General features: G+C 41.5%; 1 protein-coding gene across 1 annotated transcript in view; it reads left to right on the top strand.

Annotated features, from left to right (window-relative positions):
• Window positions 1-931: 931 nt before the first annotated feature.
• Window positions 932-24,037, top strand: part of LOC124884726 (scavenger receptor cysteine-rich type 1 protein M130-like) — a 35,237-nt gene continuing 12,131 nt past the window's right edge. Inside the window, exons 1-5 of the mRNA XM_047392773.1 lie at window positions 932-1,004; window positions 3,561-3,770; window positions 4,118-4,420; window positions 17,850-18,149; window positions 20,274-20,279. Of these exons, the coding sequence (XP_047248729.1) occupies window positions 932-1,004; window positions 3,561-3,770; window positions 4,118-4,420; window positions 17,850-18,149; window positions 20,274-20,279 (892 nt within the window). The remainder of the gene's footprint in view (window positions 1,005-3,560; window positions 3,771-4,117; window positions 4,421-17,849; window positions 18,150-20,273; window positions 20,280-24,037) is intronic.

The raw sequence follows: 24,037 nt of genomic DNA, 5'->3' as shown, positions 1-24,037 counted from the left end.
CCTTCCGAGTGGTAGGGATAGGCCAGTCCTCCACCGCCTTGATCTTGCTGGGGTCAGCGCGAACCTGCCCACCCTCGAGGACGAAACCCAGAAAACTGATGGATGACTGGTGGAATTCGCACTTCTCGGCCTTCACAAACAGCTGATTTTCCAGGAGGCGCTGAAGGACTAAACGAACATGCCGGCGATGCTCTATAGGAGTCTTTGAATAAACCAAAATGTCATCAAGATAAACAAAAACGAATAGATTCAGGAAGTCCCTTAATACATCGTTTACAAGAACCTGGAACACGGCGGGTGCATTACATAGTCCAAACGGCATCACCAGGTACTCGTAGTGTCCGAGTGGAGTCTTAAAAGCCGTCTTCCACTCATCTCCCTGGCGGATTCGGACCAAGTGGTATGCGTTCCTAAGATCAAGTTTAGTAAAGATTGTGGCGCCATAAACTGGTTCGAAGGCCGATGAAAGAAGGGGTAAAGGGTACTTGTTCTTTATCGTGATGGCGTTTAATCCCCTATAATCTATACAGGGGCGGAGAGACCCATCTTTCTTGCCGACAAAGAAAAACCCAGCTCCCAATGGGGATGAAGACGGTCGGATTATTCCTGAGGCTAATGATTCGTTTATATAATTCTCCATTACCAACCTCTCCGGTCCAGAGATTTTATATAACCGGCTGGATGGTAATGGAGCTCCTGCCAGAAGGTCAATAGCGCAGTCATAAGGACGGTGCGCCAGGAGGGACAGAGCCCGAGACTTGCTAAACACTGATTTTAGATCATAATACTCACTTGGTACTCGAGTAAGATCGGGAAGTTCGACCTCCCTCTCCTTCTCAGGAGTACTAGTACTAGGGGGAACAGCTGAGTGGAGACAGGATGACAAGCACTGGGTGGACCATGATTCTACCCATAACTCCGCCCTGTTCAGATGCGGGTTGTGAAGCTGCAGCCAAGGAAATCCAAGCACAAGAGAGCTCTGTACTATGGGAAACACAAACAGGGTAATAAGCTCCCTATGGTTACCAGATAAGACTAATTCCAGGGGTAGAGTTCTATGGGTAATACTGTGGAGCGTCCAGCCATCTAAGGCCAAGACTTGACGTGGCACGGTTAATGGTTCAATCTTAATCTGGTGGAGATTTACCAGATCCTGATCGATTAGGCTCAGTTCACAACCCGAATCTAGTAGGGCGGAGAGAGTGAGGCTCTGTTGATTCAATACTAATGTGGCAGGTAATGTGAAACGTGAGGGCATGCTAAAGGGCCTTTGGTCCACCAGTCGCCCCGCTAGAACCGGCGGACCCAACCTTTTGGCCGAATAGGACAAGCCAAAACCAAATGCTCGGGGGATCCGCAGTAAAAACACTGCCCGGCCTCCCGCCGGCGACTCTGCTCATCATCAGACAACCGCGCCCGTCTGAGCTGCATGGGCTCGGACTCTACCTGGCCTGGAGTTTGTACCAGTTGGGTCGGTGTCTGGTGAGTGGTGGAAGACTGTGCTCTAGGCAAAAACCGCTCAGCGCGGGACCGCCTCCTTTCCCTTATACGGTTATCCAAGCGGAGGGCTAAATCAATATATTCATCTAGGTCCTCTGGTTCCTCCAATAGAACTAGTTCATCCTTTAAATTTTCATCCAGAGCCTGAAAAAACATTGATCTCAATGCACCGGAATTCCAGCCAGATGCAACCGCCAAAGTTCGAAAATCTATGGAAAAATCAGTAAGTGGACGGTTGCGCTGCTTAAGCGTGCATAACCTATGAGCCACCTCAGTCTGACCCATCTCTAAATCGAATATGGATCTGAAGTCCTTTAAGAATTCATCATAAGTGCAGCCAAAATGACTATAATTAGTGAATCTTGCCTCTGCCCATCGGAGTGCCCTACCAGATAGTAAACCCAGAATATAAGATAGGCAAAAATAACCAGGATCTGACCGGCAAGTTTATTTGTATAGCACATTTAAGAAAAAGAAAATTCAAAGTGCTTTATATGATGAATACATAAAACATACACTGGTGGCATAAAAAGGACGGCAAAGAAAAGTTGGAAGACAGACTGTGACTAAATGAAGTTTTAGGTCATAGTTTAAATAGAAGAATCTAAGCAACTCTAAACAAATGGGTTTTTAAACTGGATTTAAAACAACTCAGGGATTCAGCATCTCTGCAGTTTTCTGGAAGTTTATTCCAGATTAGTGGAGCAGAAGAACTGAGTGCTGCCTCTCCATGTTTGGTCCTGGTTCTAGGGATGCAAAGTAGACTGGAACCAGAAGACCTGCTTGGTCTGGAAGGTTGATAAAACAGCAATACATCTTTATTGTATTTTGGTGCTAAGCCTTCCAGTGACTTATAAACTAACAGAAGTAATTAAAATTATATTCTCTTAGGTCCAGGGAGCCAGTGGAAGAACTTTAGAACTGGGCTGATTTTCTGTACTTTTTAGGTTCTAGTGAGGACGTGCAGCAGCGTTCTGGATCAGCTGCAGTTGACTGATGGACTTTTTAGGCAGACCTGTGAAGAACCTGCAGTGATCAATCCCACTAAAGATAAACATGGATGAGTTTCTCCAGATCCTGCTGGACATTAGTCAATTAATCCTGGAAATGTTCTTCATGTCATAGAAGGCCGACCTAGTTATTGTGTTTATGTGGTTCTGAGTCCATTACAACACCCTGATCTGTGGTTTCTAGCTGTAGTAACTGAGGCTGTGTGCTGACTCCTGGTTGCTCACCCTTTGGGCCAGAAATAAGGACTTCAGTTTTGTTTTTATTCAGATGAAGAAAATTATGGCTCATCCAAAAATTGATTTGTTCTCTGCATCAAACCAACGCTTGAACAGGTTCATAGTCACCTGGTGACACTGTAATGTAGAGCTGATTGTCATCTGCGTAGTTATGGTAACTCATCTTGTTGTTTGTTATGATTTGAGCGTGGGGGAAGCATGTAGATATTGAATAGAAAAGGTCCCAGGATGGAAAAGTGATTTTTGTCAACTCTGATGTAAAGTTATCTGTTGACACAAAAAAGTCCCTGAACCTCAAGTAAAACTCAAACCAGCAAAGTGCTGTACCAGAAAGACCGATCCAGTTACCCTCCGACCACCATTAGCAGGGAAGGCGGGAGTTCGAACCGGCAAACCACCGGTTACCACCAGGTATTTTGGGTTTTCATGAGCTGTATGCCAAAATCATCCATATTAAGACAATAAAAGACCTGAAATTTTTCAGTTAGTGTGCAATGAATCTAAAATATATGAATGTTAAATTTTCATCATTACATTATAGAAAATAATGAACTTTATCACAATATGCTAATTTTTTGAGAAGGACCTGTATATTTAAATTAGGTACTGGTGCTAGTCAGTACTAAATTAGAAATGTGTAAAATGTTTATAATAACAGGAATAGATTTGATGCATTTATTGTGATAATGTCCTGCCTACCTGTCACATATTAAAAGTATTTGTTAACGTGCAGCCATACTCCATCAAGACCATCATTAATAGTTTAATGTGATGTTTGCTTTTTATAATCCATGTAAACATTATTTGGTCCAGTGCTCTGTGATGAGGTCAGACTGGTAGCAGGAAGTAGTCGCTGTGGAGGCAGACTGGAGGAGAAAGATCTGGGAGTCTGGAAACCTGTGATAGATGAGGAACTGAACTGGAACCTGACGTCAGCAGCTGAAGTGTGCAGACAGCTCCACTGTGGATCTGTGGTGTCGTTACGAAGAGCTGAGACATCCAATGTAGAGATTCTCTGTTCAGGTGATTTCATTAATTGCTTTCTTTGCTGGTTTAGTGAACAGGGAGAATATCCAGTAAACCAACACAAAGCACTTTATAGTAAAACTGAACTTAATCTGAGGGATTTAGGTCCAGAACTGTGGTAAGGTTATGGTTCTGGTTCTCATGTAGGTACAGTGTCAATGAGGTTGCGTCTCAGTTCAATTCATAGAAGCAGTTCACAACGGGTATACTCTTCAGACTCGTTCCTTAATAATTGTTTTAATAACTAGAATGATAATTTAATGCATAAATCATTTTAGAAACTTACAGGTAAATAAACTATGACTTCCCATAAATCAGCTGCATCTTCTCCTCTCTCTGTTCAGACTCTGTCAGACTGGTGAATGGGACCAGTCTGTGCTCAGGCAGACTGGCGGTGAGATCTGACCAGTTTAGCCAGTCGTGGTCCTCAGTGGCTGAAGATGGTTTTGACCTTCAGGATGCAGAGGTGGTCTGCAGGGAGCTTGACTGTGGGCCTCCATTAGTCCTCCAGGGGGCGCTCTTTGGAGAAACAGAGACTCCAACATGGAGCAGAGAGTTCCAGTGTGAAGGTGATGAGGCTGCTCTCTTTGACTGTGGCACCTCAGGTAGAAAATCTTCTGGCAGAGCTGTTGGACTCACCTGTTCAGGTAGAGTGAAATGACTGTAAGGGAGTTCAAAGTTTTATATATATTGAGAAAAACAGTTTTTACTTTAAAAAAAATAATTGATTTAAGTTAGTTTGATAAAAAGCCACTGCTTTTCCTCTGCCCAGAATCCGATGGCATCAGGTTGGTTGGAGGAGGCAGTCGATGTGCTGGCACGTTGCAGATTAAATACCAGGGGGAATGGAAACCAGTACATTGGGGTTATCAGACCCTGGTATTTGCAATGGACTGGTTGTGTAAACAGCTGGACTGTGGTTCTACTGTTTTATCCACAAAAAGAAAGTTGACATCTAAAGCAAACATGTGGAAATTTTTTGATTGTGATGGATCTTCTGCGACAGAATGTGTCCAGTGGATTGCATATTCCCATTACTCCACAGAGATAACCTGCTCAGGTAAAACCATTCATGATAAAATGATTTTCATATCTAATCTGTTTGATTATGTCAACAAACAGAACAAATAACCTCTCCGTTAATTTTTTTTTACAAGTTTTAAATCCATAATTTTCAGACTGTCCTTATTGGTTTAGCCCATTGTCCGTGCTCTCATTGTTGACCTTTAACTTCTGCTTCAGCAGATGAAACTGTGTTGTAAATTGTTTAAACCATTGCTGTGCAAACGTTTGTCATTTTGGTTAAGTTCAGTCATGCCAGCTCTACTCTTGCCCATTTTTGCCAGGTTAACTTTATGCATAACACAGCAAAACTGTGCAAATAGTTAATGGTTCACCCAGAACCAACTGACCTAACCAGAACTCTACCGCTCACCTAAGAACAAAGTCCTGCTCCAGTCTTACAGACAAACCGGAAAACTCACACTCAGGAGGTGACCAAAGGTAGGTCAGACTGGCAGGAGTCAAGTCAAAGTTTATTTATAGAGAAATCTAACAACAACCGAAGCCGACCAAAGTTCTGAACAAGTCAACAATTGAACTTAATTCAGTTCATTTATTTAGCGCCAATTCACAACACATATCGTCTCAAGACACTTCACAAAAAAAGTCAATTCAATCGAATCGTCCAGACAGATTCATAGACAGAGGTACATAGATTCCAACTGATTCTAATTATTAAACAGTGAAGTCAAATTCAGTTTACTATTCAAGCTGGTTAAAAGGTTTTCTAAGGAAACCCAGCAGATTGCATTGAGTCAGTAACTTGCAGTATTCACTCCTCCTGATGAGCATGTAGCAACAGTGGAGAGTCACTGGCATTGACTTTGCAGCAATCCCTCATACCAAGCATGAATGGAGTGACAGTGGAGGGGAAATCTTTAACAGGAAGACACCTTCTGCAGAACCAGAGCCTGGCTCGGTGTGAACAACAATGTAGGGCATGTTACTTTAGAAAAATAATTAGTTATAGTTACTAGTTACTTCTCCCAAAAAGTTACTCAGTTAGTAACTGAGTTACTCCACTATAAAAGTAACTAGTTAAAAGAGAAAGTAACTATTACGTTACATTTTAAAATTTAAATATGTCTACAAATTTAGATTTTATGTTTTAAAGTTTCACAGGCCAGTTGCATGAAGTGGAATTACATATACAAGTACTGACACTGAACTTTTAAGATTTACTTCACATGTCCGTTCTTTCCTTTTACCTCAAGGAGAATAAAGTTGTGTCTGTACTTCCACTTTGAAAACGCAATCTTTCCCTCCAGACCCGTCATTGTTTCAGCTTACATCTCCTAGTTTGCCTGAGCAGGGCTGCCGTGTGTGTTTGCGGTTTGTGTGTAAACTAAAAACTGCCTCTGATTGGCTTGCAATGAAAGGTTACTCTACCTTAGCCAATCATCATTACTTATGCAATTGTCTTGCCCCTCACTCCTCCCTTCACCAAAAAAAAAAAGCTTACCTCCTGTGTCTGTCCTGTAAGCCACGACAGATGACAAGAGCTTCAATGAGTAGCTTTCTTTAGCGTTGTTACGCTGAAAAAAGTAATTCTTTGATTACTCATTACTGAAAAAAGTAAATCCTTTTATTTTAGCGCCTTTATTCCCATGACTGGTGAACAGACATGTGCCACATCTAGCTGGGGGTTTGAGAAGACAATGCATGCAAACAAAAACAGAGATCCAGGAGTACTTTCTATGTGAAAGAGAAGTGAAAGGTTAAAGGCAGTAGTAGCTCCTATATTGGGTTCATCTAGGAGAGAAACACAGCTAAACAGATAAGCTCTGAGCCAGTTTTCAAGTCTAGAGGATGAAAGAGAGCACATACATTTTGCAATTGACAGGGAGAGGGAAATGAAAAGGAAAAAAAAAGAAGCAAGAAGGAGAGAGAGAGGGGGGGGGGGGGGGGGCTAAAAGGAAAAAGGGAAAGAAGGAGAAAAGAATAGAGAAGATAAAGAAGGATGAAGAAAATACAAGATACTGGAAGACTGCTTCTGCACCTGCAGAAACATGGGGGGTGCCTGGGGATGTAAGTGTGAGTGCGCGTGTTCATATAAGGTTTCTCCATTAAAAATATGCAATAGTGAGTGTGAGGAGCCACAGACCTGCCACCCTGGACCTGAGACTGATACGGAGGAGGTCTGAGCCTCAGACATCCAAAGGCCCCTCAGAGCACGGGAACCCTGGGAGGGACACCTCCAAGACCACCACAACCCCCTCAGAGAAGAACAGAGGAGAGTCCCAGGGGAACCACCCAGCAGCACAGTGCAGAAGCCCCAGAGAGCTGCAGTGACGAGCCCACTGGCCCCGCTGACAGCCGTCTATGCCGGAGCAGATCCAGCCATGGACCCAGAAACCCGACACCCCCAAGCAGAGGCCTAACAGAGCCAGGGGCCCAGGCCCCGGCAAGCAGCCACCAGGAATGAGCTGGCACACAACAAAACAACCAGCCTCGGACACAGAGAAACACAAATACACCAGCAGACAGACACCAGCCACTCGCTGAAAGTGTGGAGTGGAGGAAATAGCTGATCCAGGAGAGGGAGCAGCCCAAGACCCAACCTGACACAAAAACAGGCGCACACAGTCACAATCACACATTCCCACCCTCATCCGTACACATAAAAACACTTAGACCCACGCACCAAACGTAAAGACACACAACATTGGACATTGTACACTCCCCATACAGGGAAAATAAAATCAGCATCTCCATTCAGCTTGTCAGCAAAGGGAAGCATGAAGTGCTCTAGAATTTGTTGGTAGATGGTTTCCTTGACTGTGCACTTCAGAAAACCCAGTGGACCAGAACCAACAGATGACATGTAACTCCAAACCATCAACTGTGGAAACTTCACATTGGACTTCAAGCAACATGGATTCTCTGCCTTTCCACTCTTCCTCCAGACTCTGGAACCTTTATTTTCAAATAAAATGTAGAGCTCAGGTAAGATGCTTCTGACATTGTCTCTGGTTCAGGAGTGGCTTGACATGGGGAATGTGGCATTTGTTGCCCATGTCTTGTATTTGTCTTTGTGTGGTGGCTCTTGATGCACTGACTCCAGCCTCAGTCCACTCCTTGTGAAGCTCCCCCAAATCCTTCAATGGAACAACTATCTTCTTCAGCAATTAGCTTTGTTGCTTACCCTCCTTGTGGAGGGTGTCCATGACTGTTTTCTTGACATCTGTCCAGTCAGCAGTCTTCTCCATGATTGTGTAACCTATGACCCAGAGTGAGAGACCGTTTAAAGGCTCAGGAAACCTTTGCAGGTGTTTTGAGTTAATTAGCTGATCAGGGTGTACCACCACGAGTGTCCAATAATGAAAATGTTCATAGTATGCTAATTTTGCGAGACACTGAACTTTTCACAAACATCAAAATTAAAAGAAGCCGAGGCTTGGAATATGTCACTCTATGTGTAATGATTCTATATAATACTGTATATGAGTTCCACTTTGTGAGATGACTGATTAAACTCAGATGTTATTAAAAATGGCGAGACAGAACAGGGTTATGAGGAAATACTGATATTTCTTCATACTTAATGACATATGTTAGCATAAGGTCCTAATATAAGGACAAAAGAGGGTACTGCAGGTCTGCGGATGTTATGAGCAAAGGTATTTGAGTTTAAGATAACATTAAAGGCTACATTTAGGTTATCACTACATTTAGGTTATCACTTAGCATCAATATGATGTTAAAATCCCCCCACTATAATGACCATGTCAGTATTTAACACTAAATCAGATAACTAATCTAAAAATTGAGAATAAAGGCCTGGTGGAAGATACAAAACAACAAACAGAAGTGGTTTTAGTACTTTGCAATTTGGATGAGGAAAACTAAGGATTAAATATTCAAAATAGTTGAAGCTATTTATTGGTCTGGGACTAATTAATAAATCGGACTGAAAGATGGTTGCTACTCCTTTTTGCCCAGTATTCGAGGTATGTAAAAATTTAAATAATTAGGAGATGACTCATTTATAGTAACATAATCCTCTTGCTGCAGCCAGGTTTCTATGAGATAAAATAAATCAATCTGATTGTCACAAATCAGGTCATTAACTAACAAAGTCTTGGAAAAGAGAGATCTCATGTTCAGTAAGCCCCATTTAATTGTTTTAATTTTCTATTCAATCAAAGTTAAAGTTAAACTATGACTCTGTGTCCTGCTCTGGACCCTGGGTTGTCAGAGTTTTGGAGACCTAATAAATTTGGCCAGATTCCTAGAAAGAAGAGCTGTAATTATAATTGCTGTAATTATACAGTAATTATAAACGTAATCATGATGACAGTGTGGGTGGGGGGTGGAGGGTGGAGGGAGCAAATTGAATAATAATAAATATATTGATAAAAAAAATAAAGAACAATAAACAAATAGTCAACTGAATAACAAAAGAGCATAAAGTTTTTCATATTCTCATCAAATGTCAAACCAAGGTTCTTGACACATGAGAGGAAAAATCTGGAGCAAGGGCCCAGAAGCCCAGGGTCATCATAGGTGTAGCTGTGCCCGAACAAAATGATCCATTTTGTTATTATTAAGATGTAAAAACGTACTTGTCATCCAGGATTTAACCTTACTTATACAGTCAAATAGAGACTGATTGTAACCTTTGATGTTTGGTCTAAATGGTAGGTATATCTGGACATCCTCCATGTAGCAATGAGCCATATTATGTTCTTTTAAAAATGAGCCCCAGTGGCATAAATATAATAAAACAGCATTGGACCCAAAAAGGAACCTTGAGACACACCAGAAGAAAAGGGAGCTGTTGCTGAGGAGAAATTGGCTGACTGGACTGAGAAAGTCCGACCGGTTAGATAAGATTCAAACAATAAAAAGGTTTGCATGTGATCCCTACACACTGTTTTTAAACCTGACAGCAGAATCCTATTGTCAGCAGTATCAGACATAGTCTTCAGGTCAAAGAAAACAATAACTACAAATCTGCCAGTCAGCAAAAGATGATTAGCAACCTGCACATGGCCCTAACAGCTCTCTGATACATAGAAAGGCATTCGTGGAGAACTTCTTCAGAGATATGGAGCTTATCTTTTTTCCACTCTATCTTTTTTTTTCTGAAACAAATTTCCTTGACTGTATGTTTGGAATTATTGTCTTGGTGAAATGTTCACCTTTGTTGCATCTTCATCATCTGGGAAGATGGCAACACATTTTTATCAAGAATGTCTCAGTACATTTAACCATTTATTGCCATTCATTGCTTCAATTACATGAAGTCTGCTAGTGCTGTATGCTGAAAACCAGACCTTCACCATGATGTTCCTACCTCTAAATTTTCATCTGAACAGACTATATCCTCCTAGTATTTCACAAGCTTCAAACTATTAAACATGCTTCAACAACCCTTTTCCTTTCCTTTTCCAAACATGCATACAGACCATGACAGAAGTTTTCTATTGTGACAGCTGTATCTGCTAATTCCAGCTTTTTCTGAAGCTCTCCACAAGAGGACAACTCTTTTGATAAATCTTTTCACTCTGTGTTAAATCTTATGGCAGCACCTTTCATGGCAGATTTATGATGTATCGATGTTCTACTCAATTCCAGATTATAGCCTCAACATTGTCCACTTTCAATGAAGCTTCCATGACATTTTGCACCCCCTTTCATCAGGTGTTCAATAATTTCCCTCCTGTTATTTAATTTTATTACGCGTAACGTAATTTATGGACATCTATGGTTTGATTTATTTTTATGTGTGGCCTGGAGGGGTTTCTCCAGATTGTAAAGTGATTCCCTGATGGCTGCCGACACTGGGGAATTTATTATTGTCAAAGAACTTTCAGCAGCCTTTGGCACTGTTCATCACACCATCTTAAGGAAACATTTTTAGAGGGTTCTGATCTTACCTTTTAATACCACATCATGTCAAATTCTATTAATCTAATATATTTATATATATAGTCAGTCAGGCATTTTCTACCACTTATCCATAGTGGGTTGTGGGGAAGCTGGTGCCTATCTCCAGCAGGGGCGGGGTTCACCCTGGACAGGTCGCCAGTCCATCGCAGTGCAACACACAAACAACCATAAACACACTCATCCATACACCAATTTAGAGACATAGTCCCTCCAACTTGTCCTGGGCCGTCCCCTGGGCCTCCTCCCGGTGGGACGTGCCTGGAACACCTCCCGAGGAAGGCGTCCAGGAGGCATCCGGTATTGATGCCCGAGCCACCTCAACTGGCTCCTCTCGATGTGGAGGAGCAGCGGCTCTACTCCGAGCACCTCCCGGATGGCCGAGCTCCTCACCCTATCTCTAAGGGAGTGCCCGGCCACCCTACGGAGGAAGCTCATTTCAGCCGCTTGTATCCGGGATCTCGTTCTTTTGGTCATGACCCAAAGTTCATGGCCATAGGTGAGGGTAGGAACATAGACCGACCGGTAAATTGAGAGCTTTGCTTTTCGGCTCAGCTCTCTCTTCACCACAACGGACCGGCACAGCGCCCCCATTACTGCGGCAGCCGCACCGATCCGTCTGTCGATCTCCCGCTCCATTCTTCCCTCACTCATGAACAAGACCCCGAGATACTTGAACTCCTCCACTTGAGGCAGGAACTCCCCTCCAACCTGAAGAGGACAAGCCACCCTTTACCAGTCGAGAACCATGGCCTCGGACTTGGAGGAGGTGATCTTCATCCCAGCCGCTTCACACTCGGCTGCGAACCGCCATAGCACATGCTGTAGGTCTTGGCTAGAGGGGCCAGCAGGACCATGTCATCTGCAAAAAGAAGAGACGAAATCCACTGGTCCCCCAGGTTGAGGACCAGTGGATATATATATATATATATTTATATATATATATATATATATATATATATATATATATATATATTTATATATATATATATATATATATATATATATATATATATATATATATATATATATTTATATATATATATATATATATATATATATATATATATATCAGTGGTGATTGCTCCAAGACTGCAAGGGAAGCTCAGCTTCCCCTAAAATGTCAAAAAATAAGTGATCAAATATATACTGTTGTGTGTACATGTCATTGACTAAATGCGCTACAACGCACTCAACTTTTGTTCAGAATCAGCTTCTTATCTCTGGTAACGACGCGGCTTTCCTCTCACTCATTCCCGCAGCTTCACAGTGCTTTAAACAGTGAGTTCAATAGCGAAGCAAAAATGCTGGGTTTCGTCCCGCCCATCGGACGCTCAGCGTCTCTGGGGGTCTATGGGGCAGTGGGCTGGCCTCGGCTGGCCCGGACGCTGCAGCTTCTGCATGATGATTGGATGATCTGTCTGAGGCTGAATCCCTTCTTGATTGACAGCAAAAGGATCATTTCTGCAAAAGGATTCCCGACCAAGTATTGAGTGCATAACTGTACATGATTATTTGAAGGTTGACGTTTTTTGTATTAAAAACACTTTTCTTTTATTGGTCGGATGAAATATGCTAATTTTGTGAGATAGGAATTTTGGGTTTTCATGAGCTGTATGCCAAAATCATCCGTATTAAGACAATAAAAGACCTGAAATATTTCAGTTAGTGTGCAATGAATCTAAAATATATGAATGTTAAATTTTCATCATGACATTATGGAAAATAATTAACTTTATCACAATATGCTAATATTTTGAGAAGGACCTGTATATTTATATATATATTTAAATATTCAATAGTTATATATCAGCAGATAATACATTTTTATGTTTTTGATTATCAGCCCCCATCAAGTTTTACGTTTTTAAATGACTTTTTGAGTTGATTTTAAAAAACTGAATCCTGCAGAATATACCAAGATCATCTTTTAGTGATATGAAGACAGCTGAATGGAAAGTTTTAACTGCTCAGATTCTTTGTAAATAGACTATAAGAAGGATTGAATTATGAGCATTAATAAGAGTTAATGTAGCTTTGCTACACAAACTAAAGCCATATTCAGTAAAAATGTCAAATAATCCTCCTGTTCATTCTTTTCAGAGTCCGTCAGGCTGGTTAATGGGTCTAATCATTGCTCAGGCAGACTTGAAGTGAAGTCTAACCAGTCATGGTCCTCAGTGTGTGAAACTGACTTTGACCTGGAGGACGCAGAAGTGGTCTGCAGGGAGATTGGCTGTGGGCCTCCTTTAGTCCTCCAGGGGGCGCTCTGTGGAGTGGCGGAGACTCCAGTGTGGAGCAGAGAGTTTCACTGTGAGGGCAGTGAGTTAGCTCTGCTGGACTGTGGAGGCTCATGGCCAAGAAGAATGACTCACTGCTCACTTGGCAAAGCTGCCAAACTTACCTGTTCAGGTAGAACTGATGTTTTGTTTCACATTTGATATTTTACAGAAATCCTTTATAAATAGACTTCAAACACCTCTGTTTTTGCGCAAACTCTGATGATGTTAGACTGGTTGAAGGAGCCACTGGTTGCAGTGGTAACTTAGAGATTAAACATTATGGCCTCTGGGAACCTGCGATTGACAAAAAAGACTCTGACGGGACCATGTGGAAACCAGATATGATATGCCAAAAGCTGAACTGTGGCTCTCCTGTTTCAAGACAAATCACTTTGCAACAATTCAAAGAAACTGTACCGCTAACAAATATACCCTGCATCAAAAATTCACCTTTGTGGAAATGTTCGACAATGTCTGATCTTTCCATCACTCGGAAAGTGCAAATTACCTGCTCAGGTAACAGTGTTACTGACAGCTTTGTAAGTTTAATCAGAACCATCTGTGATTCGTCATTCTAAGCTTTTGTTTTGACTGTCTCTGTTTTGATGGACAGGTCTTCTCAACAATATGATCTTTTAATTTGTTGGTGGATCAGAATCAGAATCAGAATCAGAAAAGCTTTATTGCCAAGTAGGTTTTTGGACATACAAGGAATTTGTTTTGGCGTAGTCAGTGCAATACAATACAAATTAAACAGTATAAACATATCTACAATATAATATAAATATATGTGCACAGTTTTAAGTGAGTGAGAGTAAATATAGAGCAGTATAAGATGCAAGAGCAATACAACAGTGCAGGTGATCATTGTGCAAGTATGGCAGTGCAAGTAAAGCAGGAGTCCAAGCTGAGCGTTAATGTAACGCATAGAGTTACAAGTTACAAGTGTCCTGTCAGCAAAAAAAGGGGGGGTGTGGGGGAAAGGGAGAGTGTCAGGGTGGTTTCCGGGCTTTGTTAACCAGGCTGGTGGCAGATGGGAAAAAACTGTTCTTGTGGCGTGAGGTTTTGGTCCGGATGGACCGCAGCCTCCTGCCAGAGGGGAGAGTCTCAAAGAGTCTGTGACCGGGGTGGGAGGGATCAGCCAGAATCTTCCCTGCCCGCTTCAGGGTCCTGGAGGTGTACAGTTCCTGGAGCAACAGTAGACTGCAGCCAATCACCTTCTCAGCAGACCGAATGACACGCTGCAGCCTGCCCTTATCCTTGGCTGTAGCAGCGGCGTACCAGATGGTGATGGAGGAGGTGAGGATGGACTCAATGATGGCTGTGTAGAAGTGCACCATCATAGTCTTTGGCAGGTTGAATTTCTTCAGCTGCCGCAGGAAGAACATCCTCTGCTGGGCTGTTTTTATGTTGTGACTATGAGTCTGAATATATTATTTAATATTAATACTTTAATATTTTATCAAATAATATTTCGGTCTGTTAAGGGTTGTCCTGTGAATACCAGCCCAATAAGGTGGTGATAATAGGACAAAATCAAAAGGGTGAGCCAAGCTCTGACATTATTGAACAGCAAAGCTCTGCACACACATGGAATGAATTCACACAATTTCTTAAAATACAAGAATTTATTAACAAAAATAAGTCAACTCAAAGTCAAACATATTTCAATCAACAAACTCTTTACTATGCTAAAACAATCCAACTAAACTACCAAGCAGAATTAAAGGATTTGGGAAGACTAATGGGCAATGTACAATATAAACAAGTTGATTAAAGATGGCTAAGATGGCTGAGTTTTCAACACAAACAAAACCAAACTTCATAAAATTAAAAATGTTTAGATTATTTCATTCTAAATACTTCTATCTCTCTGCCCAAATCCCTAACCTCGTATGTGAACCGTGCTGAGGAGAAGTGTCCGGGTGACAACGAAGTTTGAAGAAACATCCACTTTGAATGAAGGTTAGCTTCAGCTAACCTCCGGAGCTGTTGGGGGTGTGGCTCGCTGTCCGCCGACCAAACTGCAAGTTACTGGTAACCATGGTGATGCGGTCCCGGTTGTCCTCCTTTCAGAAACTGCTTCACTCGGCTTGCTGGGAACTCTATGGAAACAGTTAGCTTCTGCAGATCTCAGAGAGAAAGTCAAGCAACGCTTGTACCTTAATTTACCCCTTTTTATAAATGAATACCCGATACACATACAGCAATTCATTCGTACTTAACTTTGTGCATATGATCGCGTGATCTTATGACACCCTTGGATCCGGTTTGAAGAGTTTATGTCTGTTTGCCTGCAAAGAGACATTAGCGCGCTGTCTCTCCTGCCAGCTCCGCAGCGGGGTCCAGATGGAAGAGATCGGTTCCTTTGGAAGGTGGGGGTTTTATACGGGCAGTGGCATCATGGGAAGTCTGCTGTTACACCCCCTTCCTAAGATGCTGGAAGTAATGCAATTTATTTTGAAAGTTCCAGAAAAGTCCGTACCGCATGTTGTAACCATGGCTGTGGTCCCAACAGTTAGTAATAATAAAGAACAAAACTTACAGCTATGCATGAGGGGATCAGGACACGTAACTGGGAAGGATGAAACAGAAGAAACTAGCCAGGAACAACGGAAACCAGATAGCTTAAATACAGAGGTGTGATTAGTGACATGGAAACAGGTTAGACTAATCGGGGGAATGCTGATCAGTTGAGGGAGGGAAGTCTAACAGGGTGCTCTGCAACATGCGCCTCCAGTGGCCCTCCATTCCTCGACGGGGTAGAGTTGTGTGGCAGTTGTTTGGAATACGTTGGAAAAAATTCAATTTTGAAAGTGTGGAAACTGTTCATTTTGTACATTGTACATTTTGTATGATCCCACTTGGAGTATGCTGTGTGAACCAATAGAACGGGTGAGTAAGCTTGGTGAGTTTTGGAGCATGTTGTTGGGACCTGAGCCATGGGGACAACATGAAGGGCCAGTAACAAAGTTTCTGGAACTTTCAAAATAAATCACATTAACCCACTTCCAGCACACCCAGGAACAGGAAATAACAGCGGACTTCCCGTCACATCACTGTCCGAATAAAAACTCCGCTTTTGCAACAAGCTGACCTCTTCCACGCAGGTCCCCAGCGGAACTGGACGGAGGGACATAGCGCGCTAATGTCTCTTTGCTGGCAAACAGACATAACTGTTCAAACTGGATCCAAGAGTGTCATACGATCATGTGATCATATGCACTATTCATTCATGAACGGAATTATTAAGGTACAAGCGTTGCTTGACTTTTCTCTCTGAGGTCTACAGAAGCAAACTGTGTTCCAGAGAGTTCCCTGCAGAGACCCTGTCTCTACAACGCCAAGTGGAACAGTTTTCCCGGTCTGAAGGAAGGACAACGGGACTGCATCACCGTGGTTGCAGCTGTAACGTGCAATTTGGCCGGCCGACAGAGCGAGCCGCCCCACCTCACAGCTACGGAGGTTAGCTGCAGTTAACCCTTTGTTCACTGTGGATGCTTTCTTCAACTTCGTCGCCCCGGACAAATGTTCCTCAGCACGGTTCACGTAAGAGGTTGTGTTTTGTGCAGAGAGAAGTAGTTTAGAATGAAATAATCTAAACATTTTTCATTTTATGACGTTTGGTTTTGTTTATGTTGAAAACTCAGCCATCTTAGTTCTAGCAGTTTATCTGCTCAGCATACATGCTCAGTTTGTGTTCTGTGTTTGTGTTTTTTTTTAAGTTAAGACAAACTTTATTTAAAGGGTGATTTTAAACACAGAAGATCGGACATAACGAGCCGTACACACTTATGCATTTTAACCCTTTTATTAGTGGTATTTTAAAGGTATGTGTTTGATTCTGATGATAAGAGTTAATAACTCCAATAATATCTCTGTGCTAGTAACAATCAACTTTGCTACATAGGCAACATTTTAGATGTTCTGACTCAGTCTGGTTTCTTCTGTGTAAGCAATAACTTGAGACTTGGTTTAACTTCAGTTAACCTCGCTGTCCAGACATTTGCTGCACATCTGAATCCAGAGACTGTGTTTTGTGTACAACCACAATTTGAAACTAACTTAACTTTGCAGTTAATTTTAGTATCTGACCTGATGTTTGATGCATGTATCCATTCAGGTACTTTAGTTTGTTTTATGTTTTGAAAGAACAGGATTTATTGCCAGATTAAATCCCAAATTTAATCTAATCCTGTGAGATCTCTGCTGGCTGGTTCTGGCACTTCATTGTTCTCAGCTGCAACTCATCCAGCTAATGAGCTCATGGCTTTTTAAGACAGCTGCTGACACAGTCTGTTGCTGGAACATAGTTTCTGTTATGTGGACTTCTGTCAGCCTGCCTGATCGCTTGTTGTCCTGCCTTCCTGTCGATCTGCCCATCTGTCTGCCTGCCTGTCGCCATATGGAACTCTTCTTCAGGAAATCTGCACTGTAAATATTTCCACCGCCAGAACACTCTCTCTCTGCTCGGATCCTTGGGGCTTCCTCATCCTCTGGCTTCTAACAACTCTAATCAAGGTCTACCTAAATTGGAACAATAAAACCTCATTTCAATCTAATTCTGTGCATCGAATCTGTGTCATCTTCTGATTTGGTTATATTTCGACATCCTGAGTAAATTAATGATAAATCCACCCTGCCATACAGGGGTGTGTGTCAAAAGCCAAATTGCAAGTATTACCCTTAGGAGGTGTAGCAATTTTCTTTTTCCCTTGCATTTTAAACATAATCCACCCTGCCATATAGGGGGGTGAAAAATTACTACAATCACAAAATTCCCTTAAAGAAAGGTTAAGAATAGTGTCTATTCTAGATGAGTCTAGATGCTCACATCTAGACTCCATCAGGTTGGTGGGAGAGGCCAGCCGATGTGCCGGGACACTGGAGATGCTAAATCGAGGACAGTGGAGACCAGTGACTGACAGGGATAATAATTGGAACAAGTACTTAGCTGCTAAAGTGTGTGGTGAACTGGACTGTGGTGCTGCTGTTTCAGCAAGAAAGTCAAAAGAACCTTCAGACAAACCATTCTGGTGGATCGTATCTTCCTGTTTGCAGTCAGCACGTGCATTAAGGGGCTGTTTGACTGAATATCATTTTGGGAGCAGTGATTTGAGCATTGAGTTAATCTGCTCAGGTAACACTGAACATTCATATTTAGTTGATTTGAAAAATGTTACTTCCAGAAGGTTTCAAACTCAATTCAATTCACTTCAGTTTATTTATATAGCACCAATTCACAACACAGGTTGTCTCAAAGCACTGTGCAATGTCAGTTCAATCCAATCATACAGATTTCAAGTCAGGTACATACATTCCAACTGACCCTAGTTATCAAACAATTCGGTCAAATTTTGTTTATTATTCAAATTGGTTAAAAGGTTTTCTAAGAAACCCAGCAGATTGCATCAAATCAGTGACTTGCAGCATTCACTCCTCCTGAATGTGCGTGTAGCGACCGTGGACAGTCGCTTTCATTGACTTTGCAGCAATCCCTTATCCCTCAAGCAGAACCAGGGTGAGTGTGAACGGCCATCTGCCACAACCTATTGGGGGTTTGAGAGAACAGAGTGCACACAAGACAGAACACAGAAGCACTGATACAGGAGTACTTTCTATGTGTCTGGGTCAAAATTTTAACACCTTTTACCTCTGTTCCTCCTGAGTGAGCCCAGGCCTCATGGGAGTTTTCTTTTTGCCTAGTGACAACAGATATGACAGGGTACCTGAACACATTTCTAATGCTGTAAACTGTTCTCCCTTGTGCAACGTCAATAAAGCAGATTGAGTCAAAATTATCGATTTCTTCTGTTGTTAAATACACATTTTTCCATTACAATTTGTAAGCAGTGGTGGGATTTCTTCCAAGGACATTGACAAAAGAGGGGTCTGATCAAACTGGGAAGTGCTTCCTTGCCTCAAACCTGATTACAGCTAAAAAGGGAAGGGGGACTTCTGACTCGGTGTTCAGACTCAGCACTGGAATCCTAAAAGAACCAATTTCTTTTTTTAAACCGTGAAATCCTCAGTCAGCATAATTTAATTATTATTATACTAGTTTGCATAACAGCTTGTTAAAATTAACAGAAATTTTTCCAAAGGCCTCAAATCAAAATTATGAAAGTTTAATAGGTTCTGCTAATCAGATTAAAGGCTTAAAATTATAACACAGAGCACAGCAGCACAGAGCACTGAAAGACTTTGATTCTTGGCCTAGACGTGGACAGGTTTTAAAGGTATATTCCATCATTACCCAAATGCGTAATGGGTCAGAATGTTCCCAAGGAGTTGCCTCCTCCCCAGGAAGAAACCTTTAATTTTAGGGTAAGATAATATGGACCAAAAAGCACAGAATGCGTTAATGAATGGGTTAAAATATTATGATTTTCCTGCAAGAGGTTTCTTTAGTCCTCCAATATTACAAGAAAGTTGTTAGGAAAAAGTGTTGGGAAGAAGTATGTGGGAAGACCAAGAAAAGTAAAGTTCGAAGGAAATGAGAGGTATGTGGACCAATGACTGACTGACAATATTTCTGCTTGTGCAAAATCTGAACCACGTACTAAAACTTTTTTTTTGCTGCACACATACACACACACATTAACATACACACTAGGATTTGAGCGCTCCCTCCATGTTTTGAGTCTGGACACCTGCCCTTCCCATGGCTTCACTTCACCAGAGACGCTTCTTCAGCATGGCCTGAAAGGGGAAGGTCCTGCCTGCCAGCTGCAGACGACTGTTTGACAGTTTTCACCAGAACAAAACTCAGAAGAATTCTAGCCAAAAGCCCGAAGCCACAGTTATGGGCAACAATCCATGCTGTTTGTCAGAGCCAGAAGAGCGTTACACTGGACTGATGTTCATAGCACAACTTATGCATGCAGAACATGAACAGGCTGTAGCAGAGTTCGCCCTCCCTCGTGGAGAAGTTAAAGTGGGTCTGCGGGAGAAGGGACCTGGATCTTTGGACTGATAAGCGACTGATCATGACAGTCTGAACCCGGAGCGGTCCAGAAACTGAGGTGGATAGCGTACAAACACACACACATTTGCATATATCATTTCTGTTTTCTGCAATGAAGAAGGCTTATTAACTGTGGCTGATGTGGTATTTCTACATTTTGCAATGAAGAAACATTTGCTTGACTTTGACAGACATAACAGGGGTTTAAATGTTATTCTTGCATTGAAAACATTCTCCTTCAAAAGCGTGATGGTTTAATTGTTTTAAAGAAGCAAGTTCTTGTTCTTGTCATGGTAGATTTGTGGTCAACTATTTTTGTTTTTAAAAGGCAGAGGGAATTTCGACACCTCCAAAACTCAGCGGTAACCATGTTAAGATCTGTGAACTAGTGATTGCCACCCCTAAATCCGATTAAATCTGTCCATTCCAGAAATAATACACTCTTAAGTCTGAATATATTAAGGATTTTTGATCAATTTTTAAATCTCTGCAGAAAGCTTGCATCAGGGTTTGAAGCAGTGGTCCTCAAACTGTGGTTTCTGGAAGCTTTATGCATGTGAGCCATAGATTGTGGCTCGGTAAAGAAAACTGAAATAAATCAAGAAAGGTATACCATTTAATTGAACAAGGATACATTAAAAATGCAAAATAAAATACTACACTTATTCACAGAACAGTCTAAGCCAAAAAAAAAAAAAAAGGGCTCTGGCTTTGAAATGTATAACTTATAAATGACTAATGCTGTGAGTTATAAACTTTAAATTGGGGCAATTTTAAAAATGTTCAAATAAGTATTAGATTTTTTAGTTTTTAAAGTTTAAAAGAATAATAAAAATTTACACTACCTAGGAGTCATAAACATAATTTAAAATTAGTACAAAAGTCGTCGTCTTCTTTCGCTTTATCCTCTCGATGTGGAGGAGCAGCGGCTCTACTCCAAGCTCCTCCCGGATGGCCGAGCTCCTCACCCTATCTCTAAGGGAGTGCCCGGCCACCCTACGGAGGAAGCTCATTTCAGCCGCTTGTATCCGGGATCTCGTTCTTTCGGTCGTGACCCAAATTCATGGCCATAGGTGAGGGTAGGAACGTAGACCGACCGGTAAATTGAGAGCTTCGCTTTTCGGCTCAGCTCTCTCTTCACCATAACGGACCGGCACAGTGCCCTCATTACTGTGGCAGCCGCACCGATCCGTCTGTCGATCTCCCGCTCCATTCTTCCCTCACTTATGAACAAGACCCTGAGATACTTGAACTCCTCCACTTGAGGCAGGAACTCCCCTCCAACCTGAAGAGGACAATCCACCCTTTTCCGGTCGAGAATCATGGCCTCGTACTTGGAAGAGCTGATCTTCATCCCAGCCGCTTCACACTCGGCTGCGAACCGCCCCAGTGCATGCTGTAGGTCTTGGCTAGAGGGGGCCAGCATGACCACGTCATCTGCAAAAAGAAGAGACGATCCCTTTTCGTCCTGTTCATAACTTTTATGGACAGGATTTCTAGGCCAAGGGCCGGAGGGGGTCTGGTTTGGGGACCAGTGGATTTCGACTCTTAGTGCAAAAGATAATTTAAAATTTCTAATATTTAAAATAATGGAACATTTATCGCTATGTAAATTATAAAAGAAGGGTCCTGAGAATAATCGTCTTCCCCAACTCTTAAAAACTTTAATAGCCCTGATTTAAAGTAAATTATGTTTGTTTCCTTTTTAAGCGCTACGCTGGCATAAAATCTAGTTCAAGTTAAGTTTTAACACTGCAGTGTTAGGATTATGAATCTGAGAATATTATTTAATATTTAATATTAATATTTTATCAAATAATATTTGGGTCTGTTAAGGGTTGTCCTGTGAATACCAGCCCAGTAAGGTGATGGTATTAGAACAAAATAGAAAGGTGTGAGACGAGCTCTGACATTATTGAACAGCATAAACTCTGCACATATATGGAATGAATTCACACAATTTCTTAAAATACAAGAATTTATTAACAAAAATAAGTCAACTCAAAGTCAAACATATTTCGATCAACAAACTCTTTACTTTGCTAAAACAATCCAACTAAACTACCAAGCAGAATTAAAGAATAATGAAGATTAATGGGCTATGTACAATATAAACAAGTTGATTAAAGATGGTTGATAATTATGACCAAAAGAGTGATGCAACATTACCATGCAATGTTTATGTTTGAGAACCAAGGATTATCTTGAAGAATCTGGAAATGAAGTTAAGTTAGTTTTGGAACCAACTTAGACAATAATCAGCAAACGTTTAGACAACCATTCACAATGCAAGATGAGATAAAATATTATTTTAATAAAATAATGTTTTAAATAATGATCTGCTGAATAAAACCAACCTTCTGGATGACTAATTCTCAACGGTGTCTCATTAGCTGCCTTTATTTATTAAAATAAAAATAAATATTATTAAGGGAATGGTAAAACATTTAAGGACGTATTTTGGAAAAGAAACAAATCTTTCTGGAGAAATGGGCTTAATGGTGTTTACTTAGTTATCAAATTTAGTAAAATGATGTTAGGGAAATATTATTTACTGGATGGAAAATGAAACTTTCTGGGTAAATATTATTTGGCAGCAAGCACATGTCCTTACTTGTTAGCAGTTAAAGCTAACAAAGAATGCTAATAGCTTAGCACCAGAATCAAACACAAACCTTTAAAATACCGTCAATAAAAGGGTTAAAATGCATAAGTGCGGGCAGCGCGTTATGGCCTTTAAATAAAGTTTGTCTTAACTTTAAAAACACACAAAGAACACAAAACTGAATATGTGTGCTGAGCAGATATTCTGCTAGCACCAAGATAGCTGAGTTCAACACAAACAAAACCAAACTTCATAAAATGAAAAACGTTTAGATCATTTCAATCTAAATCCTTCACTATTACTCTCTGCCCAAAACCTAGCCTCATGAACCATGCTGAGGAGTTGTCCGGGCGACGACGAAGTTTGAAGAAACGTCCACAGTCTTTAAACGGTTAGCTACAGCTAACCTCCTTAGCTGTGGGGGATGGCGACTGTTCTGTCGGCCAGCCAAACTGCACGTTACCGTAACCACGGTGATACGGCTCCTGTTGTCCTTCTCTCAGGCAGGGAAAACCGCTTCACTCGGCTTGTAGAGACAGCTTCTCTACTGGGACTCCTCTGGGACAGTTTGCTTCTGCAGGCCTCAGAGAGAAAGCAAGCAATGCTTATACCTTAATTTACCCCTTTTTATGAATGAATACCGGATTCTTTCAACAGTAATTCATCAGTACATCAGTACTTAACTTGTGCATATGATCGCGGGATCGTATGACACCTTGGATCCAGTTGAAGAGTTTATGTCTGTTTGCCAGCAAAGAGACATTAGTGCGCTGTCTCATTCTATCCCAAAGATTACCGGCGTGGAAGAGAAAGACTTGTGGGAAGGTGGGGGGTTTTATGCAGGCAGTGGCATCATGGGAAGTCCGCTGTTACCCCCAATTCCTAAGTTGTGCCAGACGTAGGTTAATGCAATTTATTTTGAAAGTTCCAGAAAAGTTTGTACCGGAGTTTTAATGTTGAAATCCATGGCTGTGGGTCCCAACAGCAGTTTTTATTTGTTTTAGTGTTTGGTTACGACATAAAAGGTCAACTCTGACTTAAAATAATTGTGTCTCTGTCTGTGATGTTTTGTCTTTGTTTTCTTGGAATGAATAAATGTTTATTCATCTGTTGCTTGACACAATAAATCACGTTTAGAATCATGTTTCCTAAGCTTAAAAAAACCCAGAGTTTTCAGGAGAGTTAAGAAGCAGCATGTTTTTGATGTAAATCGATGTTAACAATTCTGCAGTCTGAGATGCATAAAGATGGGTTGGAAGGAAAGGACCGTAGGATTGCCCACGGCCCACCTATAGACTGCCTATCAGAGATTGGTTCCAGCTGATTCTACCCTATTACCAGATTTGTGCGCGCCTCAACTTCCATAGAGACGCTCAGCTTTACCACCCTTGCCTTTCTAAGTTTAGCACTGTTTGAGATACAAAAGCGAATAAAAAACGGCTTACCATGATTACTG

Source organism: Girardinichthys multiradiatus, chromosome 18 (assembly GCF_021462225.1).
Source record: "Girardinichthys multiradiatus isolate DD_20200921_A chromosome 18, DD_fGirMul_XY1, whole genome shotgun sequence".
Taxonomy (NCBI): Eukaryota; Metazoa; Chordata; class Actinopteri; order Cyprinodontiformes; family Goodeidae; genus Girardinichthys; species Girardinichthys multiradiatus.
The sequence above is the reverse complement of the archived record's forward strand: the minus strand, read 5'-3'. Positions and strand labels throughout refer to the sequence as shown.